This window comes from Camarhynchus parvulus, chromosome 3 (genome assembly GCF_901933205.1).
Source record: "Camarhynchus parvulus chromosome 3, STF_HiC, whole genome shotgun sequence".
NCBI lineage: Eukaryota > Metazoa > Chordata > Aves > Passeriformes > Thraupidae > Camarhynchus > Camarhynchus parvulus.
The window spans coordinates 35,341,903-35,365,727 of NC_044573.1; the positions used below are offsets into that span (position 1 = coordinate 35,341,903).

The following is a 23,825-nucleotide window of genomic DNA, read 5'->3' on the forward strand; positions in this document are numbered from 1 at the left end:
GAACAGGACTGTTCAGTCTGCATGTAGACTGTTCCAAGTATTTATCTACAAAATTACATGAATTACAAAACAAAAGATGAGTCCTAGCCTTTTTCAAAGCTAACCTCTTAATCCTTGGTGGTATCAGGAAGGTGGTGGCATGAGTAGGTTCTGCAGGCTGTTTAATGACCAGTGTATTAAAAAATGACAGAAGCTTGATGTGAGTGAAAGATGACGTTTCGCATCTTCAACACGCGTTTCTGAAAACAGCTGGATTTTTATTTATTGGAAGTCTGCTTTTGAGTTCTTTAAAAAATCAAGGAAAAACACCACACTCAAACAGCCAAACCTGTATAACTTGTAATATCGCTCTTTTTTTTCTTTTATTTCTTTCAGGGGTGCTTTCCAGACAGGCCAGGGACCATTGGACGCTCAAGTGAAACTCTTGGAATTCACCCTGGAACAGAATTTTGAAGTTGTATCAGTTAGCACTATTTCTGCAGTGATTGAGTCTATAACCTTTCTTGTGCATCATTACATTACGTGTTCGGACAAAGTGATGTCTCGCAGTGGCTCCGACAGCTCTGTGGGTGCTCGAGCCTGTTTTGGAGGCCTTTTTGCCAACATTATCCGTCCAGGTGATGCCAAAGCAGTTTGTGGAGAAATGACAAGGGATCAGCTCATGTTTGATTTATTAAAGCTGATCAACATTTTAGTTCAACTGCCACTTTCCAGTAACCGCGAATACAGTGCCCGTGTTCCAGTAGCAAGCAGCACTACAGACAGTGTGTCTGATGAGGAGAAGGTTTCAGGAGGCAAAGATGGCAATGGAAGCAACCCTAATACTCAAGGATCAACTGCATATGTGGCAGACTTGGTGTTGGCCAACCAGCAAATTATGAGCCAGATTTTGTCTGCTCTTGGCCAGTGTAACAGCAGTGCTATGGCCATGATTATTGGTAGGTATTTTTTGAGTAACATGGAAGGTCTTTTGGGTGGTGAAACATGTAAAACTTCTGCAGTCTCATAAGCTGGGTGTAGATGTGAAAGAATGTGTTACAGAAATGACAGGAAAAAAAGAGAGAAAAAGCTAAAGGGGAACAGATGCATGAGAAAAGTCCCTAACAGGAGGTGGGAGACAGTAATTGAAACCAAACAGGAATGTGTTTGACATTTGAATTTGCTGAATCTCGGGATGCTTAATGTTAAAGGACCTCTGCAGGTTGTCTAGTCCAGCCTTCCTGCACAAACTCAGAGCCACCTCAGTTGGGAGGAGGTTGCTCAGTACCTTGGTTCCGTTGGGTTTTTAATTCCTCAGGGGTGGAAACTCCACAATTGCTGTGGGCAACCTGTTATAATGTTCAATCATTCTCAAAGTAGAAAAGCCTTTTTCTTATGTTTAAGTGGAATTTCCTGTATTTCAGTCTGTGGCCATCACATGCCTCTGTGTGAATTACGATGAGTCTTCTTTGTACAAGACACCTTACCTCAGTTATTTGCTATGTGTTGGATGATTTTCCTTTTTTAAATCACTTTTGGAAAATAGAGATTACAATCATGTCCCTTTCAAAGCATACCTGAACTTTTCCTCTGTTTTATCAGAAATTGCATTGACATTATGTTCTGGGAGTTGCAGTCATATATTTGTGGGTGGAATCTTCCTGCTATGAACTAGTGAGGGAGATGATGATACTTAGAAAGCAAAGCTGCCGTTTGTCAGTCATTTATCTAAGGTACATTTTCTCAGCGAGTCTACTTGTCTTTGTGACTTACTTGTGTGTCGTTAGCGTAGCTTAGAATTTATTAGCGCAAGTTAAACCACTGGCTGAAAGACCATGGATTTCTGCATGTGCAGAGCATTTTGCAGGAGGATAGACAAAGACCTGCACTCCATTTCAGGTGTAATAGTTGTAAGATTTTGTTCTCTTTATAGTAATTTTCTTACTTTGAAGCAAGTTGCTGTGGCCTTTTCTGTGCTGCCTCTTTTAAGCAGATAGAAAACTTAACCAGTGCTATTATCAGGAAGCAGTTATCTGTTCAGTGAACCCTCATGAATATTAGACCAGTGGTTTATTACAGCATGAAAGCAATTGAGGAAGAGAGAGTTATCTCTAGTAGTCAAATTAAACAGGAGGCAGGATTCAACAAGCCTGGATTGTGCTGTTTGGAGCCTTCCTGAAATTAATTCCAGAGCATCTCCTCCATCACTTTGGCTGTTTGGTGTCATATTGCAAATACACTTATGAACACTGAAAGTAGTTTGTTCTGGAAATGGTGATTTGTTCTGAGTGTGTGTTTCTTTGGAGTAAAATTCAGATATTCTTCTCAATTTTGAGGTCTTTCTAAATCACTGATTTTTGTCTGGCAGATGTTTTGCATTTTTTAAGGACAGTTCGGAAAGATAGTTTTTTTCAAAATGTTTTTCATTGAAATTAGGGTTCTGGGTCAGCTGATCCCTTTAATGGATTGTTCTTCCAAAGGATTTTTAATACAGGTTATTGAAAATAATCTGTCCATGTATTTTGGGAAGATGTAACACAGCTATTTGTGAGTTTAGTTCCTTCAAGAAAAACTATATTAAGCTCTCTCTGGACAGTTTCTGAAAAAAAAAAAACCATTTTGTGAGGCTGCAGCCAGGATTACAGGATCCAAAAATCAGTTATCAGCATATAGTAATAAATATGTAATGACTAATGCAGTATGGAAAGGTGCTACCAGGATAGGTAAACAAGAAGATATCTGCAAATCTTACTGATAGGTAGTGGCTCTGGTGTCAAAATTTATGCTAATAGTGTTAATTTAGTGCATCTGGCAAGCCAGCTGGTCAGGATCCAGGATGGCTCTGAGTAATTCACTTAAATTTTAAACATTTTTCATTCTGTTTTTCCTTTTATGACCATTGTGTCTGTTTCATTAGGGTTTTATGTTTTGTAAATGACAAACTCTGAAAATCGTACCAGTAACAGTATTCACCTCCTGTCTTATCTTGTCCTCACCTGAAGGTCCTCTCTCACAGCAAAGCCAGCTTACTTGACTTCAGGTCTATCATTCATTCCATTTAACTTTTTTAGGCTGGACAGAGGCTGGGTCTTAGGACTGCTTTATTTGTTGCTCTGCATGCATTGCTTATCAATATTTGCTTTCTTGACAGTTTAAAAATGGGCGAAGTACAACACCTGGCAATTCTCTTGCCAAAAGGTTTCTTTAAGACATGCTCCAAAGATCACTTGAGCACATTGATTTTTATTATTATTTGTTCACACAGCTTCAGTTTCTCTAAATGGGACAGGATTACTCTGTGCTTGTCTTACATTTAAATCTAAGACCACTTTTAACAGCTCTTCCAGATCACAGTCATATGATTGTAAGACAGTTGTATTTATGGAAGTAGTCTCTTCCAGGGGAAGACTATTGTTTTGCTTACTGTCTGTAATCTCAGCAATGGGTAGTCAATATTGCTGATAATTGATATTCAGAAAATTGTCATGAATAAATCCTGAGCTTTAATAGTGAGAAGCAGAATTGCAGGAGAGGTATTTCTCATAGAAATATGTGTGTTAAATGTTTGGGGAGGTTTTGGCAGCACAAGGGCATTTTATTATTATCAGAAACAGACCTTAAATGTCAGTTGCTTCTAGCTAAGAGTGATTCCAATCCTTGTAGTTACCCTTTTTCCTTCACTAATTACACTCATTTTTATGGCCTGATTTGATTTAAATTTCCTGACTTCCTGGGTCAAGTCTTCCTATTTATACATGTCTGGGAGCCCTAATTTTAAGTCATATGATCCTGAAATCTGGTCCATTTTTACTTGTAAAATCAGTGTGAACATTTGAATATTCTTGAGTTCTTTTATGTGCTGTCAATGGTTTGTTAGGTCTCAGTTTATGACCTTTGAACTGTCTGCTTTTGTTTAGGTGCAAGTGGCTTACATCTGACTAAACATGAGAACTTCCATGGTGGCTTAGATGCAATATCAGTTGGAGATGGGTTGTTCACTATCCTGACAACACTTAGTAAGAAAGCAACAACAGTTCAAGTGATGCTTCAGCCCATTCTTACCTACATGGCCTGTGGGTACATGGGAAGGCAGGTAAGTTCCCTGAGGCTTGCTGTGCTTCAAGGTAGTTGATTCTGTAATAAGTAGTAAGGTCAGAAAACGGAAGTATTGCTATGTAAAAGAAATGTTAACATTTTTACAACCTCACTTCATTTGGGTGCTGAAGTTAGGAAGCCTCTCTCTCTTGCCTGTGGTAGAGAGAAAGAGTTTTCTCTAAGAACATTTCGTCATTCCTGTAAATATTTCTGACAAAAGGCTTGAAGATGGAACAGATATTTTATTCTGTGCAAGTGAGAAGCACATTTATTATGGTTATTTTAATGCTCAGTACTCATATTTCTGTGAATATGCTCATCCCCTGAGTTTCAGCTTTTCCATAGCCCAAAGACTTTTCCTGTGTAAGGAATTGAACCATGTGGAGCATGGCATTGCATGTGGTGGCAGAGAGATTAGCTGTGGTGGCATTTCTTCCCTGGTAGTTTTGCCTACTAAAAGGGAAGGCTGAGAGCTGTTACTTGAATTTCTACTGTACTAATTTGGTATGAAACCGCATATTTCTTAATTGATTTTCTTCTAGGGTTCTCTTGCCACATGTCAGTTATCTGAGCCACTGCTCTGGTTCATTTTACGAGTGTTGGATACAAGTGAGGCACTGAAGGCTTTCCATGATATGGGTAAGAATATCTTTTCTTTAGCCACATCAAATAAAAAGTTTGATTTCAATTTTTTTGGCACTTAAGGAATACATATATGTGTTGACATGGAGCAATTTATTAAACAGGCTTTTGCTTGTGTGGAATCTATTGTGTGCTCTTGAGCAGTATTTTTTTCCTCTGTGCCTGCATTATACACAGGTGGCGTTCAACTTATCTGTAACAACATGGTAACAAGCACAAGAGCTATTGTTAACACAGCAAGAAGCATGGTTTCAACTATTATGAAATTCCTGGATTCTGGTCCCACCAAAGCAACAGACAGCAGTTTGAAAGCCAGAGTGCTTGCTTCTGAGCCTGATAATGCAGAAGGAATTCACAACTTTGCACCTTTGGGTGAGTAATGCTAATCATTTCAATGTGTATCAAGTTCTTAACAAATGCAATACAATAGTGTCAAATGTTCCAGTAGCTTCTAAATCTTCTTTTGAGAGGGGTTGCTGGTGTTTCAAGGTAATGTTGAGGGATGAGGTTAGTCCTCTCCACCACAGGTAATAAAGACCTCATGTGGACAGGGGAGAGAAGGAGAGGGAGTGAACAGTGTCTGATGAAGTCATGCATCAAGATGAGCCCCTTTCTCCTCCCCTGGGTCAGGGGATGCCTGGTTCCAGCCCACCATCTGCCTTAGACATAATAAGACTCAGTAACCTCTTTTAAGGCACATCAGTTTTGATGGAGTTAGTACAGAATCATGGCATGGTGGGATGATAGTGAATGAGCCTGAGCTCTGTGAAGCTGGAGCTGATATTGCTGATGATGCTCTCATATCTACTTCTGACTGCTCTCATGGGGCCTGCACAAGCATTTGTTAGAATTGCAGTGCTGTTTTGGTATCAATACAATGGCTGCCAGTTAACTGAAGTGTGTTTTAAGAGGTAGTGGTACTGCAATATCTTACAAAGGCTTTCCTTTTCAGAACTACTGTCTTTGTTTTCTGTTGCTGCCCACTAGCCTGGCGCAGTCCTTGAATGTATTCATGCAGATTGTCTCATTGACAAGAGGGGATTCATTTTAATATTTCTGGAGAGATTGTTGAATGAGAAAGCAGTCCATTCAGTCCTGTGATTCAGATTTAAGAGTGTCAAAAATAAAGACACTGTGAAAGACAATAAAAAGAGGCTTTTTTTGGTACAATAGGGGCCACTGGAAATCTACTTTGCTCTTCACAAATTTCTAAATGGTAAATTTAGGAATTCTGCATATGTTCATTCTTTATTACTTTAAATAGTAAAAATCCTAAGCATGTAGGTTCTTGCCTACCTTATCTTCCAGCTTGCAAAGTGCTGCAGTTTTTGATGTTCTGCCATGAGGGCATCTCTCTTAATATTTAAATTTCAGTCAGGAGTGTGCTTTTTAAATTAACCTTCTGGTTGCCCTCACTTATTACATTCTAATTCCCATCATTTGGTAGTCTGTGTAGTACATTCTGAGTGTCATCATGTGGTTATTCTCTGAGATGGGCTCAATTCATTTTGGGATGAAAGTTTATCAATGTTCAGCTGCTGCTAGGCATTTAGTCGTGGGGTCAGGCTGTAGCTACTTTACAGTAAAACACCCCAAATACCTGGAGTTTGGAGCAGCTCAAATCTGATTTTGTATGCCCTATAACCTGCTAAAGAAGACAGCCTACATTTCCTCCATCAGTCTTAACTTATACTAGGAGTAGAAAAAGAAGCAACTGTGGTCAATTTTTTTATTCCAGTCTTTCTTTTAGGAAAGGGTTTTCATATGAAACCTTTTTAAAGAAAAAGGATTGCAGAAGTTGATCTTAAAGTAATTTTTGTTATTTTAGTATTTAAAACATGTTAACTGTGAATTAACTGAGTTCAATTTCTAAGCATGCTGTTTAACCTGCACCTTTCTATTTGGTTTGATTTTGTCATGTACTCTTGAGAGTAAGTTTAGAATTTTGGTAGCAATTTTCCCCTAGCAAATTTCAAGGACATTCATATGCATGTGGATATGTAAGCTGCCTATTTAAAATAGTTCAGAGCAAAAGAAAAGTAACTGGGCAGTGGGCATTAAACATGGGATATTACTGATAAAGCAGAAGAAATTAAACAGGAAAAAAAAAGTGTTTTCTACAGTTCAGGTTGTAAATTAATCTGATTTTTATTAATAAACATTAATAATGGTGCTGTTTTTGAAGGTTCAATCACCTCAAGCAGCCCCACTGCCCAGCCTGCTGAAGTGCTGCTGCAGGCTACTCCTCCCCACAGACGGGCTCGCTCTGCTGCATGGTCATATATATTTTTACCTGAAGAAGCTTGGTGTGACCTCACAATTCACCTTCCTGCAGCTGTGCTGCTCAAGGAGATCCACATCCAGCCTCACCTGGCCTCTCTGGCAAGTAAGTAGATTCATTGAGGTTGATGCCAGTTCAAAAATTTGAAGGTTGGGATACAGTACAAAGAGTGTAATCAGAGGAATTAAAGCTGGGAAGTTGTTTGAGTAATGCCTGTAAATTAAGTTTGAAAAGCTTGCAAATTCTGCTTTCCTTGAGAACAGAAGTCCCTGCCTCTGCTTGTTTTCTACTGTAGTAGATGTCATGTGCCATTCATGTTAAATATGTCAGAAAACTGTCATGCTCACCAAAACCCAGTGAGAAAGTGATATTGGTCAAGACTCTTCAGGCAAAATGCTTGTGTATGGTAGTTGGGAAAAAGCATAAAATTTTCAGCTCTTGCTGTTGTAACCGTGATAGGGAAACAGTGTTTTCAGTGACAGGACTTTTCTTCCTCCGAAGTCTTTGAAATAAACTGTATATACCATGTATCAAAATGCTTGTGCTTTTTAACATGTACTGTCTCTCAGATCAAGTTCTCCCAGCTGCAGTTCTGTAGTAGTGTCTGCCTGAGACCATTTCAGTCATTCTGTTCTCTGAATTTTAAGTATTGACTGTGTAGCCATGATGAAGACAAACTGGCACAGATTTTAAAATAGTGTTAAACCTTCTTCTCTTACTCTGTAGCTTGCCCTTCATCAGTGTCTGTTGAAATAAGCGCGGATGGTGTCAATATGTTACCTTTGTCTACTCCTGTTATCACGAGTGGTCTCACCTATATAAAAATCCAGCTAGTAAAAGCTGAAGTTGCCTCAGCTGTCTGCCTCCGTCTGCATCGTCCTCGGGATGCCAGCACCCTGGGGCTCTCTCAGATCAAACTGCTGGGCCTCACAGCCTTCGGGAACACCTCCTCTGCCACTGTCAACAACCCCTTCCTTCCCTCCGAGGACCAGGTCTCCAAAACGAGGTAAGGCTCCAGTGTCAGGGGACAGTTTGTGCCAGTTCACGGTTTAATGTTTGGGTTTTTTATGGTGTTTGCTTCTCTGAGCCAGATCTTTCAGCAGCAAACTCTACCTCCTTTTTTTTCCAATATGAAGGGATATTGTTGCAGGGCGACCCCAGCGTAGGAAATAATGTGCTCTGACTCTATGATTTCAAAAGGCACAAGTGCTTTATTAAGCTATGTTATATTACTCTAATACTATACTATACTAAAACGATACTAAAGAAAAACCTGACTGTGTCTGAGACAGTCATGACACAGCTTTGACCCAATTGGCCAATCAATCCAAACAACCATCACCAGAATCTAATTAACGAATCACCTTTGGTAATCAATCTCCATAACCCATTCCCCATGTATCAAACAACAGGAACAGCAAGTAGAGATAAGAATTGTTTTCTCTTCTTCTCTGAGTTTCTCACTGCCTTCCCTAGGAAAAATATCCTGGGAGAGAGAGCCATGTCTCTCTGAGAATGTGAATAGCACATCAGGAAATTTAAGCAGTACTTCTGCCTTCTTTAGTTGCATGCTTAGTCTGCAGATGTAAAAGGGAATGTTTTGTCCTTGCAATGGCGAGAGGATATAAAGCACAGGAAAGTATTTTGAGTTGCATTTTGTGTTTTTAATGGGTAGGCAGTTGTCAAAAAAATGGAGTGCCAAAATACTTCTTATCCTTACAGAAGTCAACGGAGTTACGTAAGTATTGGAGCAGGCGTAGAAGCAGAGCAATGCAATGTTTTGTGGAAGTCATATCTAATATTGCTGTTTGCAAACATTTCAGAAATAGGAGCTGAAGGTTCTTATGATTCTGGCATATCAGCAAGATTTCTTTTCAAAAGTGTTTATTTGGTTAGGTGGCATTTTGAGTTTATTACTCATTTTAAAAATAAATGAACACTTCAAGGAATTTTTTTTAAGTGTCAGCATTTTCCAACTTTGAATATAATTTACAGGATGGATTTTTGACACTTCCTGGTTTTTAAATTTAGTTTACTAAATTGTAAAAACTCATTAATTTTAAATCTTTAATCTTTGAGCCTTAATGTTGATAAATTTGAAGTGAACATGGGAAAATTTTAAAAACTTTTCTTTTGTAGGGAAAAATTTTGAGAGCATAAGCAAATTCGGAGAACATGAATACTTTCAGTGTATATTTATAAAAGCTGTGTGACTGAAATTGGTCTTTACTCTTAAATAGCAGTGAAGAAAATTACTATAGCCAAATTATACTCTATTTTTACTTAAGAAAAAGTTATAAAAAGTCACACAAGAATAACCCCAGTATCTAAAAAAAGAAGGTCAATGTATGTTCCTCATTTCTTGAAATGTTTTATTGTAGCTTTCAGCTTAATGTTGTATCTCAATAAAAGTGATAGTAATGTGAAACATATATTCAATAAACTTGGCATAATTTTTATTTTAGGCAGAGAACTTGCTCTTTTTAAATTGACAAGTCCAATTGATTTAGGAGTAAATGATTCCCAAAATTAAATTGTAAGCCTAATTTAGGATCTGTAATAAAGTTTGCATTTTTTAAAACTGTGGTAAAGATTAGTTGTGGGAACAACCTGCTAGTTTAGAACTTGTCAGTGAAAGATGCCATTTATTTCACATACAGCTTAGATTGCCATCTTGTTCATAATTCTAGTTTAAATAGTATTGTCTAATAGATGTGTTTCCAAACTGATTTGATTACAACAGGTCTATTTCTCAAGATTTATTATTAAAAGAACTTCTGAACGATTTTGTCAAAGAATGAGAGACATGAGGAAAATGTAGTAGTTAACACACTTTTAATTTCTGTGATTGTTCTATATGTATTTTAAATCAAGTTCCCTAATTAGGTGTATAATTTTAATGCCAACTACTGTTGCACTTTCACTCATTTTGATGTAAATAAAAACAATACACAAGCAAATAAAACCCAACAAAGAAGAAAAAAAAACAACAATCAATAAAACCCAAACCTGCCCCACACCCATCCCCATATATAAACACCTTCCCTTTCATCCTTCCCTCAACAGGGAATGGTTTCTTCCTGTTGGAAGAAATATGTATGTGAATTGAGAAATCTTGAAAAACCCTAGTTATAAGACTTGTAGGCTTTTAACTCTTTCTGCCCACAGACTCTGCCTTTCTTATAATCATAATCTAATGATTGCAGCAGCATTACTAATGTGTATTTCATTATGGTCTTAAATTCAGTCATTTGCTTTGCTCAGATGATGTTTGGTCATGTCACAGAAGTTCGCTGCAGTACTTGTCCTCTAATCTAATACAGGTAAAAAGTAATGCAATAAAATAATACATTAGCTCTATTTTCTGTTTTCCTTTTCAGTATTGGATGGTTAAGATTGTTACACCACTGCCTCACTCACATAAGTGATTTGGAAGGAATGATGGCCAGTGCTGCAGCACCCACTGCTAATCTGTTGCAGACATGTGCTGCTTTACTAATGTCCCCTTACTGTGGGATGCATTCTCCCAACATCGAGGCTGTGCTTGTGAAAATTGGGCTTCAGTCCACCAGAATTGGCCTAAAATTGATTGATATTCTTCTAAGAAACTGCTCAGCATCAGGGAGTGATCCTGCAGGTGAGTGCAGTCTTATTTCTTTTCAGTTGTTGCTTAAAAGCATTGCTTGTATAAAAGTACAAGTACAGTGTATTTGCATGTTGTTTTCTGATTCTGAGCCTGGGTTGCTAGAACTTGACATTGTGCTTTGTTGAGCTTCTAAGTATCACAGTCTTTGTATATGGGTAGTCCTGCCAGGATAAAGCGGTGCAACCAGGGTTGTTTGGTTTTTCATAATGGGTGTTTTGAAGGAAGCATACAGTGCACAGTGTATCCTAAATGCCTCTTACTCTAGATACTGTGTCCAGATGTTTTAAAATAAAGATCACAGCCACAAATGCTGCTAAGGAAAACTAGCGAAGCAGAATTTGGGCAGCATTAGTCTGTAAAACAGTATGAATTCTGAATACCACTCAACATTGAAAATATTTATGTGTAGAGGTACATAATGAAGACACAACTACGTTCTATGTCCCACAGTGAAGTTTTGCAGAAGCTGTTCTGTTAGTGAACTGGGAGTTTTACATTTATGGTTTCATACTACTTTGCTGTTTTGTAGTTTCTAAATGAAAGAAAAGAAGTTCAATTTTTCCTGTTTTGAGGTTGCTATTAGAAAACACTTTTTAAAATGGCTTCCATTACTTCTTTTGCTATGAGTTAGTGTTTCAGCATAGCCTTCTCTGTTTTGCTGGAATGTTGTTAGATAGCAAAGTACTTTCTGGCAGGGCAGAGGATGAACACAGTGAGGAGAAGCTGAATAGGAGATAATCTGTGGAAATCTTCAGCTGTAATCCCATTGGTGGAAATTGGAGTTAAATAAGCGTTCATTTTGAAAAAAGTGTTTGCTTCTGTAAAGCAAGAGGTTTGACAGCTGTATTGGAATTAGCCATGTCTTTTTGGAATATGTGGAAGAAAACCCTACTATGCAGACCTCCATGTCTGGTATCTGATGAATGTTGTAATGGCTTTTGATCTCATAGTAAAGCTGAACATTGGACATAAAAATGTGCAGTTTTGAGACAGTGGTGTGTATAGGAATTTCAACCTTATGTTAATGGGAAAACTTAATTAAAAACTTAATTAAAAACTTAATTAAAAATGTTAATATTGCAATTCTGTAATGATGTCATTAGTGCACTTAAAAAATATGTATGTAAGTACTTCTATTATTTCCCCTCCCCTTTTTTTTTTTAATGCGGCAAGATCTGAATAGCCCTTTACTGTTTGGAAGATTAAATGGTCTCTCTTCTGACTCCACAATAGACATTCTTTATCAGCTTGGAACAACTCAAGACCCTGGAACAAAAGATAGGTAATGCTATTTGGGTTGTCATATGGAAGCATATACAAAAAATTACCTGCTAAACAGTGGCTTGATATTAGTTCACAAAACCAAACATTTTTGGAATCTGATTGTTATGAGGTAGCATGGAAGTGCAGAAATCTGATTAAGCTCTCCCAGTTTTCTGTCCTAGCTCTTGTCATCCTTTTCAGGGAATGCTATCCTTCTATTTCTGCTCTTATAAATGTGATAAAACTTTGGTTTTAAACTGACCTTCCTCTCAAATAGTCAGAACCTAGATACCTGCTATATTTGCTTTTTCTGTAGAAAGTTCACATTTGGCTGTCCAAGATAAATTTTTTTAATTAATTTTTGCCCTGATCTGAGTCTTGACAAAAAAGACCTTGAGCTCACTCTCGAACTTTACATGAAAGAAAGAGATAAATGTGTAAATTGAATTACAGAGAAAACAGCAAGCTGATTTGACTCTGAGTGTTTCTTTGCTTGTTTATAATGTGCAACATCATCTTGTCTTCCAGAATTCAAGCATTGCTGAAGTGGGTCAGTGATTCTGCAAGAGTTGCAGCTATGAAAAAAAGTGGCCGGGTCAGCTACATCTGTCCCAATAGCTCAACCAGAGAGTATGGGCTTCTGATGCCATCTCCTTCCCACCTGCATTGTGTGGCAGCAATTCTGTGGCATAGTTATGAATTGCTTGTTGAATATGATTTGCCAGCGTTGCTGGACAGGGAGCTCTTTGAGTAAGTAAAGCAAAAATTTAGCACCACATTATTTTTATAATTGAATTGTTTTGTTCACGGATATAATACAACTTGAAGAGCACTTATTGCAAAATAGTAGTGGAAAGTGATATGCCTGAAGGTAATTCATAGAGTGGATGCCTAACAAACAAATGGATGCCTATCCAGACAGATCGTTTTTCAGTTCTAAACTCAAAGCTGCACTTCACATATTCCAGGTATAATTGTGTTTAAAGATCCAAAATTCTGAAATGAAACAGGAAATCCATGTGTATACTTGCATTTATGTGAAAGGCAAGCTGGTTCATGGTTTCGTTCATGAGATCTTTTAATGGACTGTTCTTGTTGAAATTGTTTGCAGTAATTTTCACAGTAGATATAAGTGATCTTCATTAGGATGTTGTTACAGAAGCATTATTTTATTTGTCTCAGTATCCAGTATCTATAACTGAGAGGTGGGAAGGTGGAGATATTTTCTTGGACTTTTCACTTCTGTTCTGGCTAGCCTGACCTGGAAGAAAAGACGGCACAAAATCTGGAGTGAATCTTAAACTATGAACTTTCTTCATTTTGATGCATTCTAAAGAGAAGTTCACCCTAAACACCAAATGTATACTCTTAGGGACTGCCAAAGTGAAAATATAGGATATAATATTTGCAATTTATGTTGCTTAACTATCTCTTCCATTTAAACAAAACAAAAAAGCCACCTAACATTTTTTCACATGTTTTATAGAAAAATGGCTGTTAAATTATGGTATCTAGCATTAGTCATCCATCTTTGATTTGTACTGTTGAATGCAGTTGCAGTTAATGAAGGGATCTTTGGACGTGGCTTTGTTATTGCTCTTAGGAAACCTTCATATTTTTGCACAACCAGTCTCCTTTAAGCATAGTCAAACATTAAAGCACTGTCAAGTGTATAAGTTATGGTTACAGGTACAAGCATGTGGGACTCTTACATATGTGCAACATGACTTCAAGCAAGACGATCTCCAAAGACACTTCAGTGATACAGTGATGTAGATAACTCTTAATTCAAAATGAGCTTGTTCATCCTGGGAATCTGGTTAAGGATTTTAAATTGCAGGTCAATTAGTCCTTTTAGCAATACACTTAAACGGAAATATGTTTTCAGGATACATTTTAACATTTGAAAAGGAAAAGCTCTAATAAGAATGGACTTTCCAAAATGGACAGCCCAATTAGATTTATATAAAATCTATATATAAAAGTGGGTTTCATAGCTGAGTTCCTGTCTTTTGGAGGAAAGTGTGTTGTTTTCATCACAGGGAGAAATGATAGTTTGTACCTAGTTCGAGTGTGCAACTTATAATATGACCCTGTTCCCCTACCCTCCTGCCAGATATAAAACTATCACTCATATAGGCCACCATCTGGAGCAAATTATAAAATATATTCTTTAATAAATATAAAAGCTTTTTTGTTAAGAGTTATATTGGCAAATATTTTTTCTGATAAAAGTAACTTTTCATGTGTATTCCTCATTTTCTTTGGTATTGTAACTTTTGAAATATTGTAATGGATTCTAGCTATAGCTCCAAGTTTCTCCTTCATGTGATAAATCACTTTGTTCTTGGAAATGTTTTCCCATCATCCCCTTTTTCCATTTCAGTATTTTTGCTTTGGCCGATGGATGCTAATCCCATAGTTATTTTTAAATATGTATTTAGAAAAAAACCTTATTTTTCATAGAGCATGAACTCATGCTGAAGATTTTAGCATTTGGATTGTGTTAATATATATTTGGAGAAGAGTTAAGTGTAGCTTTATTACACATGCACTTTTGGAAATTGTGACTGTCTTCCCAGAGTTACAGATCATTTAGCCACTGAGATGAGTTTTCTGCTGGGGAGGGGTTTTATCAGTCTTTGACTGTGATAAATCCAAGTTTTGGTGAGACCCAGAGAGTTCTTTGAGTTCCTAGGGTGCCCTTAGACTAATCACAGAATAACATTTTCATCCAGAGGAAGGGAAAACAATCCTTGCCTTCAAGTGGGAATGCAAGATACAATAATACATCCAAATTTAATTTAAAAACCTAGCATTGAATAGCATGAAGTGCATGTTCACTTCTGTGTGTAAATGTTAAGATAATGTAACATCTGTGGTGTCAAGGTACTGTGAATGCAGTTTGGAAAACTGTTTTTTTAAAGTACTTCACATACTCTGGACAAGTCTGTGTGAAGAAATTATCCTTTTACTTTACAAGTACCCCTTCTGAAATTTAAGCTGGATAACAGGAGCTAAATTAGTTTCTGCATTCGTATGGCTTGGATTAGCATTCAAGCAATAGTACTTGGATGTGATGCCGAAAGTAGGTGGGATTTTAGAATCTCTGAGGAATAATTCTCTTCTTAACTTTTGTCCTAAATTTAGGTCAAGTAAGGATAACAAGGGTGTGTTGTCCAACGAACAAGGTTGTTACTGCTTTTGGGTTTTTTTACAGCATCTTTAAGAAAATAGCTAATAGAAAATAGCTAATAGCTAAAAAATTAAGCTAAAATTTTTAAAAATTTTGAAACATGTTCAAGTACTTAAAATTCTTACAAGGAATTGAAACCTTCATGTAAATGACCTTTGTACACACACATAGGGTCATGTGTGTGACCCTAACAGCTGCAGCTTGGAGAATTGACAGCACAAAGAGGTTGCAGTTGGTTTAAAATGGATAAGATGTATGACAACTGTGGAAAGACTGAAATCTGGTTTTTGTGTGCAGCTGGATTATGTCTATTTAAAATACAGTATTGTGAAAGAAATTTAAGCATACAGTTGAGAAATGCCTTCTGGGTAATCAGCATCCTGCTGATATTGTGGTCTAAAACAAGCTTCCAAGTTCAACACAGAGTGTTTCACAGCAGCTTCTATAGTAGTACATCATAAAAGTGCAAAAATGTTGTATCAATTTTCTGTCTTCTACAGGTCACTGTTTAACTGGTCCATGTCCCTTCCCTGCAACATGGTTTTGAAGAAAGCTGTCGATAGTTTACTTTGTTCCATGTGCCACATCCACCCAAATTACTTTTCCTTACTGATGCGATGGATGGGTATCACTCCTCCTCCAATGCAGTGTCAGCACAGACTGTCTATGACTGATGACAGCAAAAAGCAGGACCTTAGTTCATCTTTGACAGATGACTCTAAAAATGCACAAGCCCCTCTTGCACTAACAGAGTCTCACCTGGCTACTCTTGCTGCCTCATCTCAGTCTCCTGAAGCTATCAAGCAGTTATTGGACTCAGGTTTGCCTTCACTGCTTGTAAGAAGTCTTGCTAGTTTTTGCTTTAACCATACTTCTAACTCTGACTGCACTGCACAATCAATGGATATCAGCCAGGACAGGCTCAGGAGGCACCACGTTCCACAGCACTTTAATAAAATGCCCATCACGGCAGACCTGGTTGCTCCTGTTCTCAGGTTTCTGACAGAAGTTGGCAACAGCCACATGATGAAGGATTGGTTGGGTGGCTCTGAAGTCAATCCATTGTGGACAGCACTTTTATTCCTGTTGTGCCATTCTGGTGCTACCTCTGGAGGACACAATATGACGGCACAGCAGACCAGTGCAAGGTCCAGCTCGCTTTCTTCAACTGTGACCACAGGATTGACCACTCAGCAGCGGACAGCAATTGAAAATGCAACAGTTGCTTTCTTCCTGCAGTGCATCTCTTGCCATCCTAATAACCAGAGACTTATGGCACAGGTGAGAGAGAAAAACAATAATGTTTTAATACTTCGAAAACTTTCTGTGTTTTTTACCTTTCTTTATAATAAATTGAGCTTTTGTTAACTGTCATTGACTGGAAAAATTTATATTAAAATTGTTAGCTTGTTGATCTGAGTCTGAAACATATAAAAATGTTTTGGCATGGCTGTCCAGTCCTGTGTATAGATTTGTATTCCTCTTGGTTTAGAGAAAAAAACTTTAGACCAAACTCCAAAAGACTGTTTAATTGGATAGGGCTAAACTTTTGTGAAATGGAATTTGAACAGCAAGCTTCTCATATATTTTATATTAGTAACCTAAGGAGATTTCCTGGGAAGTTTGCTTATGCAACCTGTGTCCGAGGAAATACAGGGTATTGCAGAAAATGGCTTTGCATTTGGCATTTAGAGCAGATTCAGCTATCTTTGTCACATTCATTAACCTTGCAGACCTAGCTGAATGCAAATATAGTGAAAAAATGGTTTTTCAGCATTAAAAATAACGATGCTCTAGGAAGAAGTAGACTTCAGTAAAAAATTGAGTCAGTTCTCTGTTAATGGCTGGGAGTAATAGTGCATTATGTCATGGGAAATGTTTGCTTTAGGGATTCAAAAGCTGGTTTTATAACTACTTTATTTTCATTTTTTTATCTTTTTGAGAAATCTATATGTTTACTATTACTTTGATGCTGGAGTCAGTGTTTTAAACTTCTAATATTAAAGGCCTTACTTGCTGCAGGTATTTTCTTCAGTGGTGCTGATTTCTGAGCTGGTTTGTGTGATAACTAGAAGTGGATCTTGGGCACTGCCTACTTTGGCTGTGTAGAGCTATATTTTAAAGACCTAAATGTAGAAATATTTTAAATCTGATACCATTTTGCCTTCTCAGGTTCTCTGTGAATTGTTCCAGTCCTCTCCTCAGCGTGGGAACCTTCCAACCTCTGGAAATATTTCAGGATTTATTAGGAGGCTTTTTTTGCAGCTGATGCTAGAGGATGAGAAAGTGACTTTGTTTCTTCAGTCACCTTGTCCAGTAAGAATTTTTGATACTGTATGGTAAACATGGAATAAATTTAGCTTGTAAATCTTAAGTCTGAGCATGTTCAACTTTGTTTGACGTGTTAGCAGCTTTTTTCTGCTGTACACGTGATATTTTTGAGAGGAAAGTGATGTTGAATTTTAACTCATTTTAGAAGGAAATTCAAGGCACTGTGCTACAATAACACAAAATATTTGTTGGAAATATACTGCTTCTGAAGGATCTGACAACTGAAATTTATCTTAGGGAAGGCTTTTTAATAGTACCCTTACACACTAGCAATAGATATAGATACAATATCTGCTCAGTAGTCCTTAGCAGTATCATTAAGGATCAGTCATAGTCAAAATTGGCAGACATGCTTCAGCAGTTAGCCAAAATGCCATGAATACAGTGACAAATATGTGAATTAATTTCTAAAGCAGATGTGTGCTTTATGGTCCCACATGCTTCCCTGGAACAGAATTACAATTGACGTCTGATGTGCTCTCCATTGATGGCCGTGACTAAAAAATTAGGGCAAAGCCACAAGTTTCTTTAAAAGATCTGATACTCCCAGATAAAGATAAAGATACTTCAGAACAAAGTATTTGCTGCTTTGGTTTCTGCATCTCAGAAGTAAAGCACTGCAGGAGATATATGAGAGGGAATCTGGATCAGATAGTATAAAAGTGGAAAAGGAGGCACAAATACAATTTTAGCACATTTAAATGTTTTAAATTAGCTGAATAGTTGTGAACAGGTCCATAGATAATGTGAAGCTAACATCAGTTTTCTGTTAATTGTTTTACGCACAGCAGATTTTTACAGAGAGCTGTTGCTAGATATGTAAAAGCAGAAAAAATGTCTTGAAGTTGTCATAGTTCAGTTTCTTTTATTAAAAACACTGGGAAATTGTGTTCTTAGTGAGATGATTCCTCCTATAAGATGCAAAGAGAAACCTTAAAAATAATGTGGATGTACAGGATATACTTCTAGAATATCCAACATAACCTTTCAAAGATTGGTTCCCCATTTTTAGTTTAAAAGTTCTTACCAAAACTGTTTTTCAGAAGCTCAGTTCTGGTTGTCAGGAGATAGATTTTTTTAAATTGCATTGCACAACAATAAATTGGTCCTGTAAGTTCATATGAATAAACAGGTCTTCGGGGCTGTCTAAAATACATTATGGTAAAATATTTGCAATGTTTTAACTAATAGTGACTTAGTTACCTGTCATAATAACAACAAGTAGATATTAAGTCTAGAATAAACTTCCTCCTGAAGTGAGAGCAACAGAGAAACATCATCTTTCTTTACTCAAAGTGCATTGTTATTTTTCAGTATTTAGTTTCAAAGTTAAGTTTTTGTTTCCTAAACAATTACAAGTCTCAGGCATGCGATTTTTCTCTCATATTGCAGCTATGTAAAATGATTGGGTTTTTTAAAGCAAAGATGATATCATACGGTTTCTGATCCTAAAAATATTGTAGGCTTTCAAACCAAATTATTTTGAATTAAAAACTAAACATATCTTAATCTGATGCATTTTTAGTCTATACCTCCAAAGTTGAAGGATATATCAGTTTTCTTTTTTAGCATACTAAGAATTTAGCTTTATCTAGCTGATGTGGCTTTATAAGAACATAGTGATTTAACTTATTTCTCAGTGTTAAAGTCATAATTAATGTTGACTGTTTTTTCCTTTCAGCTGTACAAAGGTAGAATTAATGCTACTAGTCATGTAATTCAACATCCAATGTATGGAGCTGGACACAAATTTCGTACTCTTCACTTGCCTGTCTCAACAACTCTGGCAGAGGTTCTTGATCGTGTGTCAGGCAAGTTTGCAATAGTTCATGGTTTTGTTTTGCTTCTTTTTTAAATGCAGTTAAAAAAAAATCTTACATTGTTTGTTTGACCATACAAATCATACTGCAAATATCAGTCTTTAAAACACACTGTCTTTCATCCTTTCATTAAATTCCCCAAATTTTGTCAGTTAAATAGCCTGGAACTTAGTGGTACATCTCAGGGGAGAGATGTATGTCCTGTGAAAAGGACCTTGATAAGGGCTTAATCTAATTTCTGTGGTTATACATTTGTCTGCTCTATAAATATTTGCGTTTGCTTACTAAATGAAAAATCAAAAGTATCATTTACTTTTAGATACTAATTTTAAAATTATGCTCAGTGAGAGGATAATGTTATGGCATTAATTTATTTACTTGTTTTTTAAATTTCAGTACTTTCAGTTACACTACTTGAATATACATTGAGAGATGAACCTCTCTGTAGGGAACTCTGTTGACCAGGCTTTCACAGACCATAATATGGATTTTGACACCTAAATGGTATACATCTTAATCTTAAAATCAAACCCACCTTTAATTTTAGTGGTTATTTAATACTTCAGGAAACAGAACTATATGTTAAAGATTAGGGTTAGTAATTTTTTAAAATTTAGTTAACAAGTAGAATTCGTACTGAAGATGTCATCTCTATGTCATAGCTCTCTAGGTAAAACCAGGCAAAATGCAAGTTGATTCTCCTCTAGTAATAAAGAGAGCAAAAATTGTTTGGACATGTTAAATGAAAAATCAGTTTTATACATGTCTAGCTTTAAAAAAAATAAACAAATCCAGCACTTCCTCTTTACTCTTAAAATGTGGTTCTCAATAATACCAAAGAAAAGTCAAAGATTGTTAGAGCAATTATGTTTTTGCTAAGTGGAAGATGTGCACTGAATGGTGTGATCTTAGTTGCCCATTCATCTGACTAGGTATGTATGCTCCTAGATGTAGGTTTACTTGATTTTGTACTTCTTTGGAACTCAGGGTAGATTGACTTTTAATTTGAGACTGGTCTTCATGGGGTTAAAAGCAACTATTGCTTTTTTATATCTATGGAAAATTTTTTACATTTACAAATTTGTTGGGGCAATAAATGTTACCTAACAAGCTGATAGGAGTACTAAAATATTATTTGGCAGAACACTAGAAAGGACAAGATGTGTTTTAGGATTTTAATAGAAAAATATCCATTCCTAGCTAAATGCTTCAATCTTATTTATCAAGGAATAGTTTACTATTTCTGACAGAATTCTATATTTATTTACTGTCCAGAGAGTCACGTGTGAAATGTGACTAAGGTTTTTCTGACCACAAACTGCACAAGGATTTCATTACTGTAATGGGTGGGATGATCACTTCATATGCGGTAGGGATCAGTTGGTGAGCAGTGACATAAACTGTCCTGAGTAGCTGCCTTAGGGGTGCACTGTTGTCAGCTTGATAGCCAGTGCTAATAAGGTCTGGAGAGGAGAATGTGATGATGTGGTAAACTGTCATGTCTGAAATTGAAAATGGTGCTGACTTGGTAGGGCATCGTAACTTTAGGGTTTGCTGCTGCATTGTTATGCCTTGGCATTCTAGGAAGTCCATGGTTAGGACAGAGTAAAGAAGTTGTGAATGTAAAAGGAGCAAGCTGTGTGTTTAGGGTGAGAGAGAGAGAAGGAGTGGACTGGGGTAGAAAATAAAGAAAAGGCTGTCACCACTACACTACTATAGGAAGTCATGAAGATCCTGTGTCAGAGTCTGTCCGTTGGGTTATCTTCTTTTTTCTTTACTACTGTTAACTATTTCATATTGTCTCCATGAATAAATCACAAGACCCATATTCATTTTGTACTTTTGTCCCAGCTTTAGAAAAAAAAAAAGAGGAGGAGAAAGGGGTCATAAAATCATTGATAGATCTGCTGCCTGCATCCCTTCACCATAGGAAGAAAATGTGCAGTACACAGCAGATAGGATTGCCTGGATGAGTACCAGTTGTTTTGTATTTCATGCACCTTAGGCTTGAATTCCTGCTGGAGTCAGAAAAACTGAACAACAAATCTGGATTTCACCTGAGTAGTTAAAATACCATTGCTTAACGTTCTTTAATAATTTTATTAATGATCTTTAAATTTCTCAGCAGTAAGTGGACATTGAGTCCATGGAACAAAACCTAGAGCAACTCAGAAATTTAATAATAATAATGGTAGTACTACTAATAATAGTAATGATGGAATTTTTTTAAAAGCCAAAAACATATACAGTCTCACAGTTAGATGCATTTGTATGTGTGTATGTATGTATACATACACATGTGTTTGTATATATACACAGATCTATAAATAGAGAGTGTGTGTGAATGTTGAGTCCTAGGTGGCAGTAGTTTCACGCTCTATCTTTTTTTTAGTCTCTAGTGCTGTCTAATACAGACATAAAAATTAGAAGCAAATAGAGAATTACTTGACCGTTTTGGTGCCAGTGTTGTACCACACAGGGTATGAAAGTGTCCATTGTCAATCATCAGTGATTTAATAAGTTAGGTTAGATTTAATAATGTACTGATAGTTGTGATCTGTGCTAGTGATTGAACCAAAATGGTCGAACTGCAGCAATCCACTGTTCTCTTAAACAGCTCAAGATTTGGTTGTGTCATGTACTTCAGGCGTCTTCCAGTTTTCTCTTCCAAAGGAAGAGAATTTACCAGTTCTGAAATTGGATCAGTAAGTAACAAGAAATATCCAGACCCAAATACAAGATCGTGTTTAAATAAGTCTGCAGCTGTCCTTAAGAAAAAAAAAATTGATATTTCTTTTTTTGTTGGATTTTTTTGCTTTTGTTGTTTTGTCAAGATTTTTTGTGAGTTTTTTGGTTCTTTGGGTTTGGCTAGAGATTTTTTGCTTAATCTCATTTTCGGTTGATTGCAGTAGTTTAGTGTTTTTTAATGTGAAAGCACTTGATTCATCAAGTAATGGCTTTAAACTGTTACAGATGTAAATTGTCAGAGAACAGAATTTTGCGGGAAGAAGGAGACAGAATTACTATAATACCTTAATTTATAGGTATTGACAAGACTATTGCTGCCTGTGTTGGAACTCTGAAATGCTACAGTAGTTGAGAATGGACTTGTTAACGGCTTAGAAACTAATAAAATCAACTTAGTATCTTGAAATGCTTTTCTTTTCTCTCTTTCTTTGTCCTTATCCCCTCCATCCCCATATAGATACGCCCAGTATTACAGCTAAGCTAATTAATGAACAGAAGGAAGATAAAGAAAAGAAGAATTATGAGGAGAAAGAAAAAGTTAAAGCAGAAAATGGATTTCAGGATAATTACAGCGTTGTTGTTGCTTCTGGTATGTCTTTTTCTTCTATCTTTTATAAAATGGATCTTTCTGCTGTTAAAAGTGTGTTGGGGGAAGAAAATATCTACCAATAATTAACTTTATTACTAGTGATGGTTAGAAAGATTGTACCACCTGGTACTACAACTGTAATGTAACTGACTATTAGGCAGCAGAGATTGATTCCTGGTGAAACAGCTGCCTCTAGCAGATTATACTTTGACAAATTTGTCAAATCTATGTACACCTAAATATATGTGTCAGTGGTATCTTCGTGGATGCTGTTACTAGGGTATTTTACAGCATTTTTTTAAAGACACCCCTGGCGCTTGGAGGGAATTATTGCTTCTGCTTTTTGCAGGAGCTGACAACAGGGTTTAGTCACCTCTCTTCTGAAAATATACTTTGGAAATAAAAGGTATCCACATATTTTGCATAACAGCTAATGGTACTCTGGTAAAAACTGTCAGATGGTGATTTTGGCATAAACCCATGTTATTCCACTTGGAAACAACTAATACTGGAGTTTCTTTCAAAGCATTCAGTTTATAAAAACTATTGAGTCGAACCTTCAGAAGTCTTCATGTAAGCCGTTTTTCTGACGAAAATGCAAACCTTTTGTTGGAGCATATAGGTTGAACATAGTAATTTTGCAGTGGTACCTAAATGTTACAGTTCAGATGATGGCTGTAGAAGTCATTAGTCTTTCGGTTTGAAGTTGATTAATGAACTTCAAACTATTCCCTTCATATCTAGCTTTCTGCCATCATTGAGGTACCTCAAGTTCATTCACACTTCATGAAGCATAAAGCAGAGATGCTGATTTCCTTTGACTTTTGGCACCAATGTTTCTTAAGCTTTTTATTTCAGATTTTTAGATGTAGATATAACTTAACACAAAGGTTGAACAGGGCAGCAGTTTCACTGAACTTGGTGTACATTTAAAACAACATAGCTATGTTAATTACAGCCTCTTTATCTGACAAAATAGTTACAGTAGGTGCCACTTAAACAAGTTTAACATGTTTTAGTAGTATATAAAATACTTATAGGTCCAAGGATAGAGTTAAAACACAAAAAATCTAGAAAGAAACAAAAATACTAAGCCAGGCTTGAAGATAGGGCATAGCGCAGTCAGCCATGTCATTCCAGTTGCATCGCTCATCCTACTGTGTGATATAGCCCATTCTCTATTAAAAAGAAGCAGATTTCAGGTTTTTTTATGATGTTTCCAATTTTCTTCAATT

The 23,825-nt window shown here is 36.6% G+C and overlaps 1 protein-coding gene across 5 annotated transcripts in view; it reads left to right on the forward strand.

Annotated features, from left to right (window-relative positions):
• BIRC6 (baculoviral IAP repeat containing 6) overlaps positions 1 to 23,825 on the forward strand; it is a 177,745-nt gene that overhangs the window by 82,287 nt on the left and 71,633 nt on the right. For 4 of the 5 annotated variants that reach the window (XM_030945316.1, XM_030945314.1, XM_030945317.1 and 1 more), the window contains exons 46-58: positions 376 to 938; positions 3,897 to 4,072; positions 4,617 to 4,713; positions 4,894 to 5,088; positions 6,902 to 7,102; positions 7,724 to 8,003; positions 10,378 to 10,634; positions 11,817 to 11,925; positions 12,435 to 12,656; positions 15,603 to 16,383; positions 17,275 to 17,418; positions 19,115 to 19,244; positions 22,459 to 22,590. In XM_030945316.1, the coding sequence (XP_030801176.1) occupies positions 376 to 938; positions 3,897 to 4,072; positions 4,617 to 4,713; positions 4,894 to 5,088; positions 6,902 to 7,102; positions 7,724 to 8,003; positions 10,378 to 10,634; positions 11,817 to 11,925; positions 12,435 to 12,656; positions 15,603 to 16,383; positions 17,275 to 17,418; positions 19,115 to 19,244; positions 22,459 to 22,590 (3,287 nt within the window). The remainder of the gene's footprint in view (positions 1 to 375; positions 939 to 3,896; positions 4,073 to 4,616; positions 4,714 to 4,893; positions 5,089 to 6,901; positions 7,103 to 7,723; positions 8,004 to 10,377; positions 10,635 to 11,816; positions 11,926 to 12,434; positions 12,657 to 15,602; positions 16,384 to 17,274; positions 17,419 to 19,114; positions 19,245 to 22,458; positions 22,591 to 23,825) is intronic. The other variant, XM_030945315.1, reaches the window with a different exon arrangement.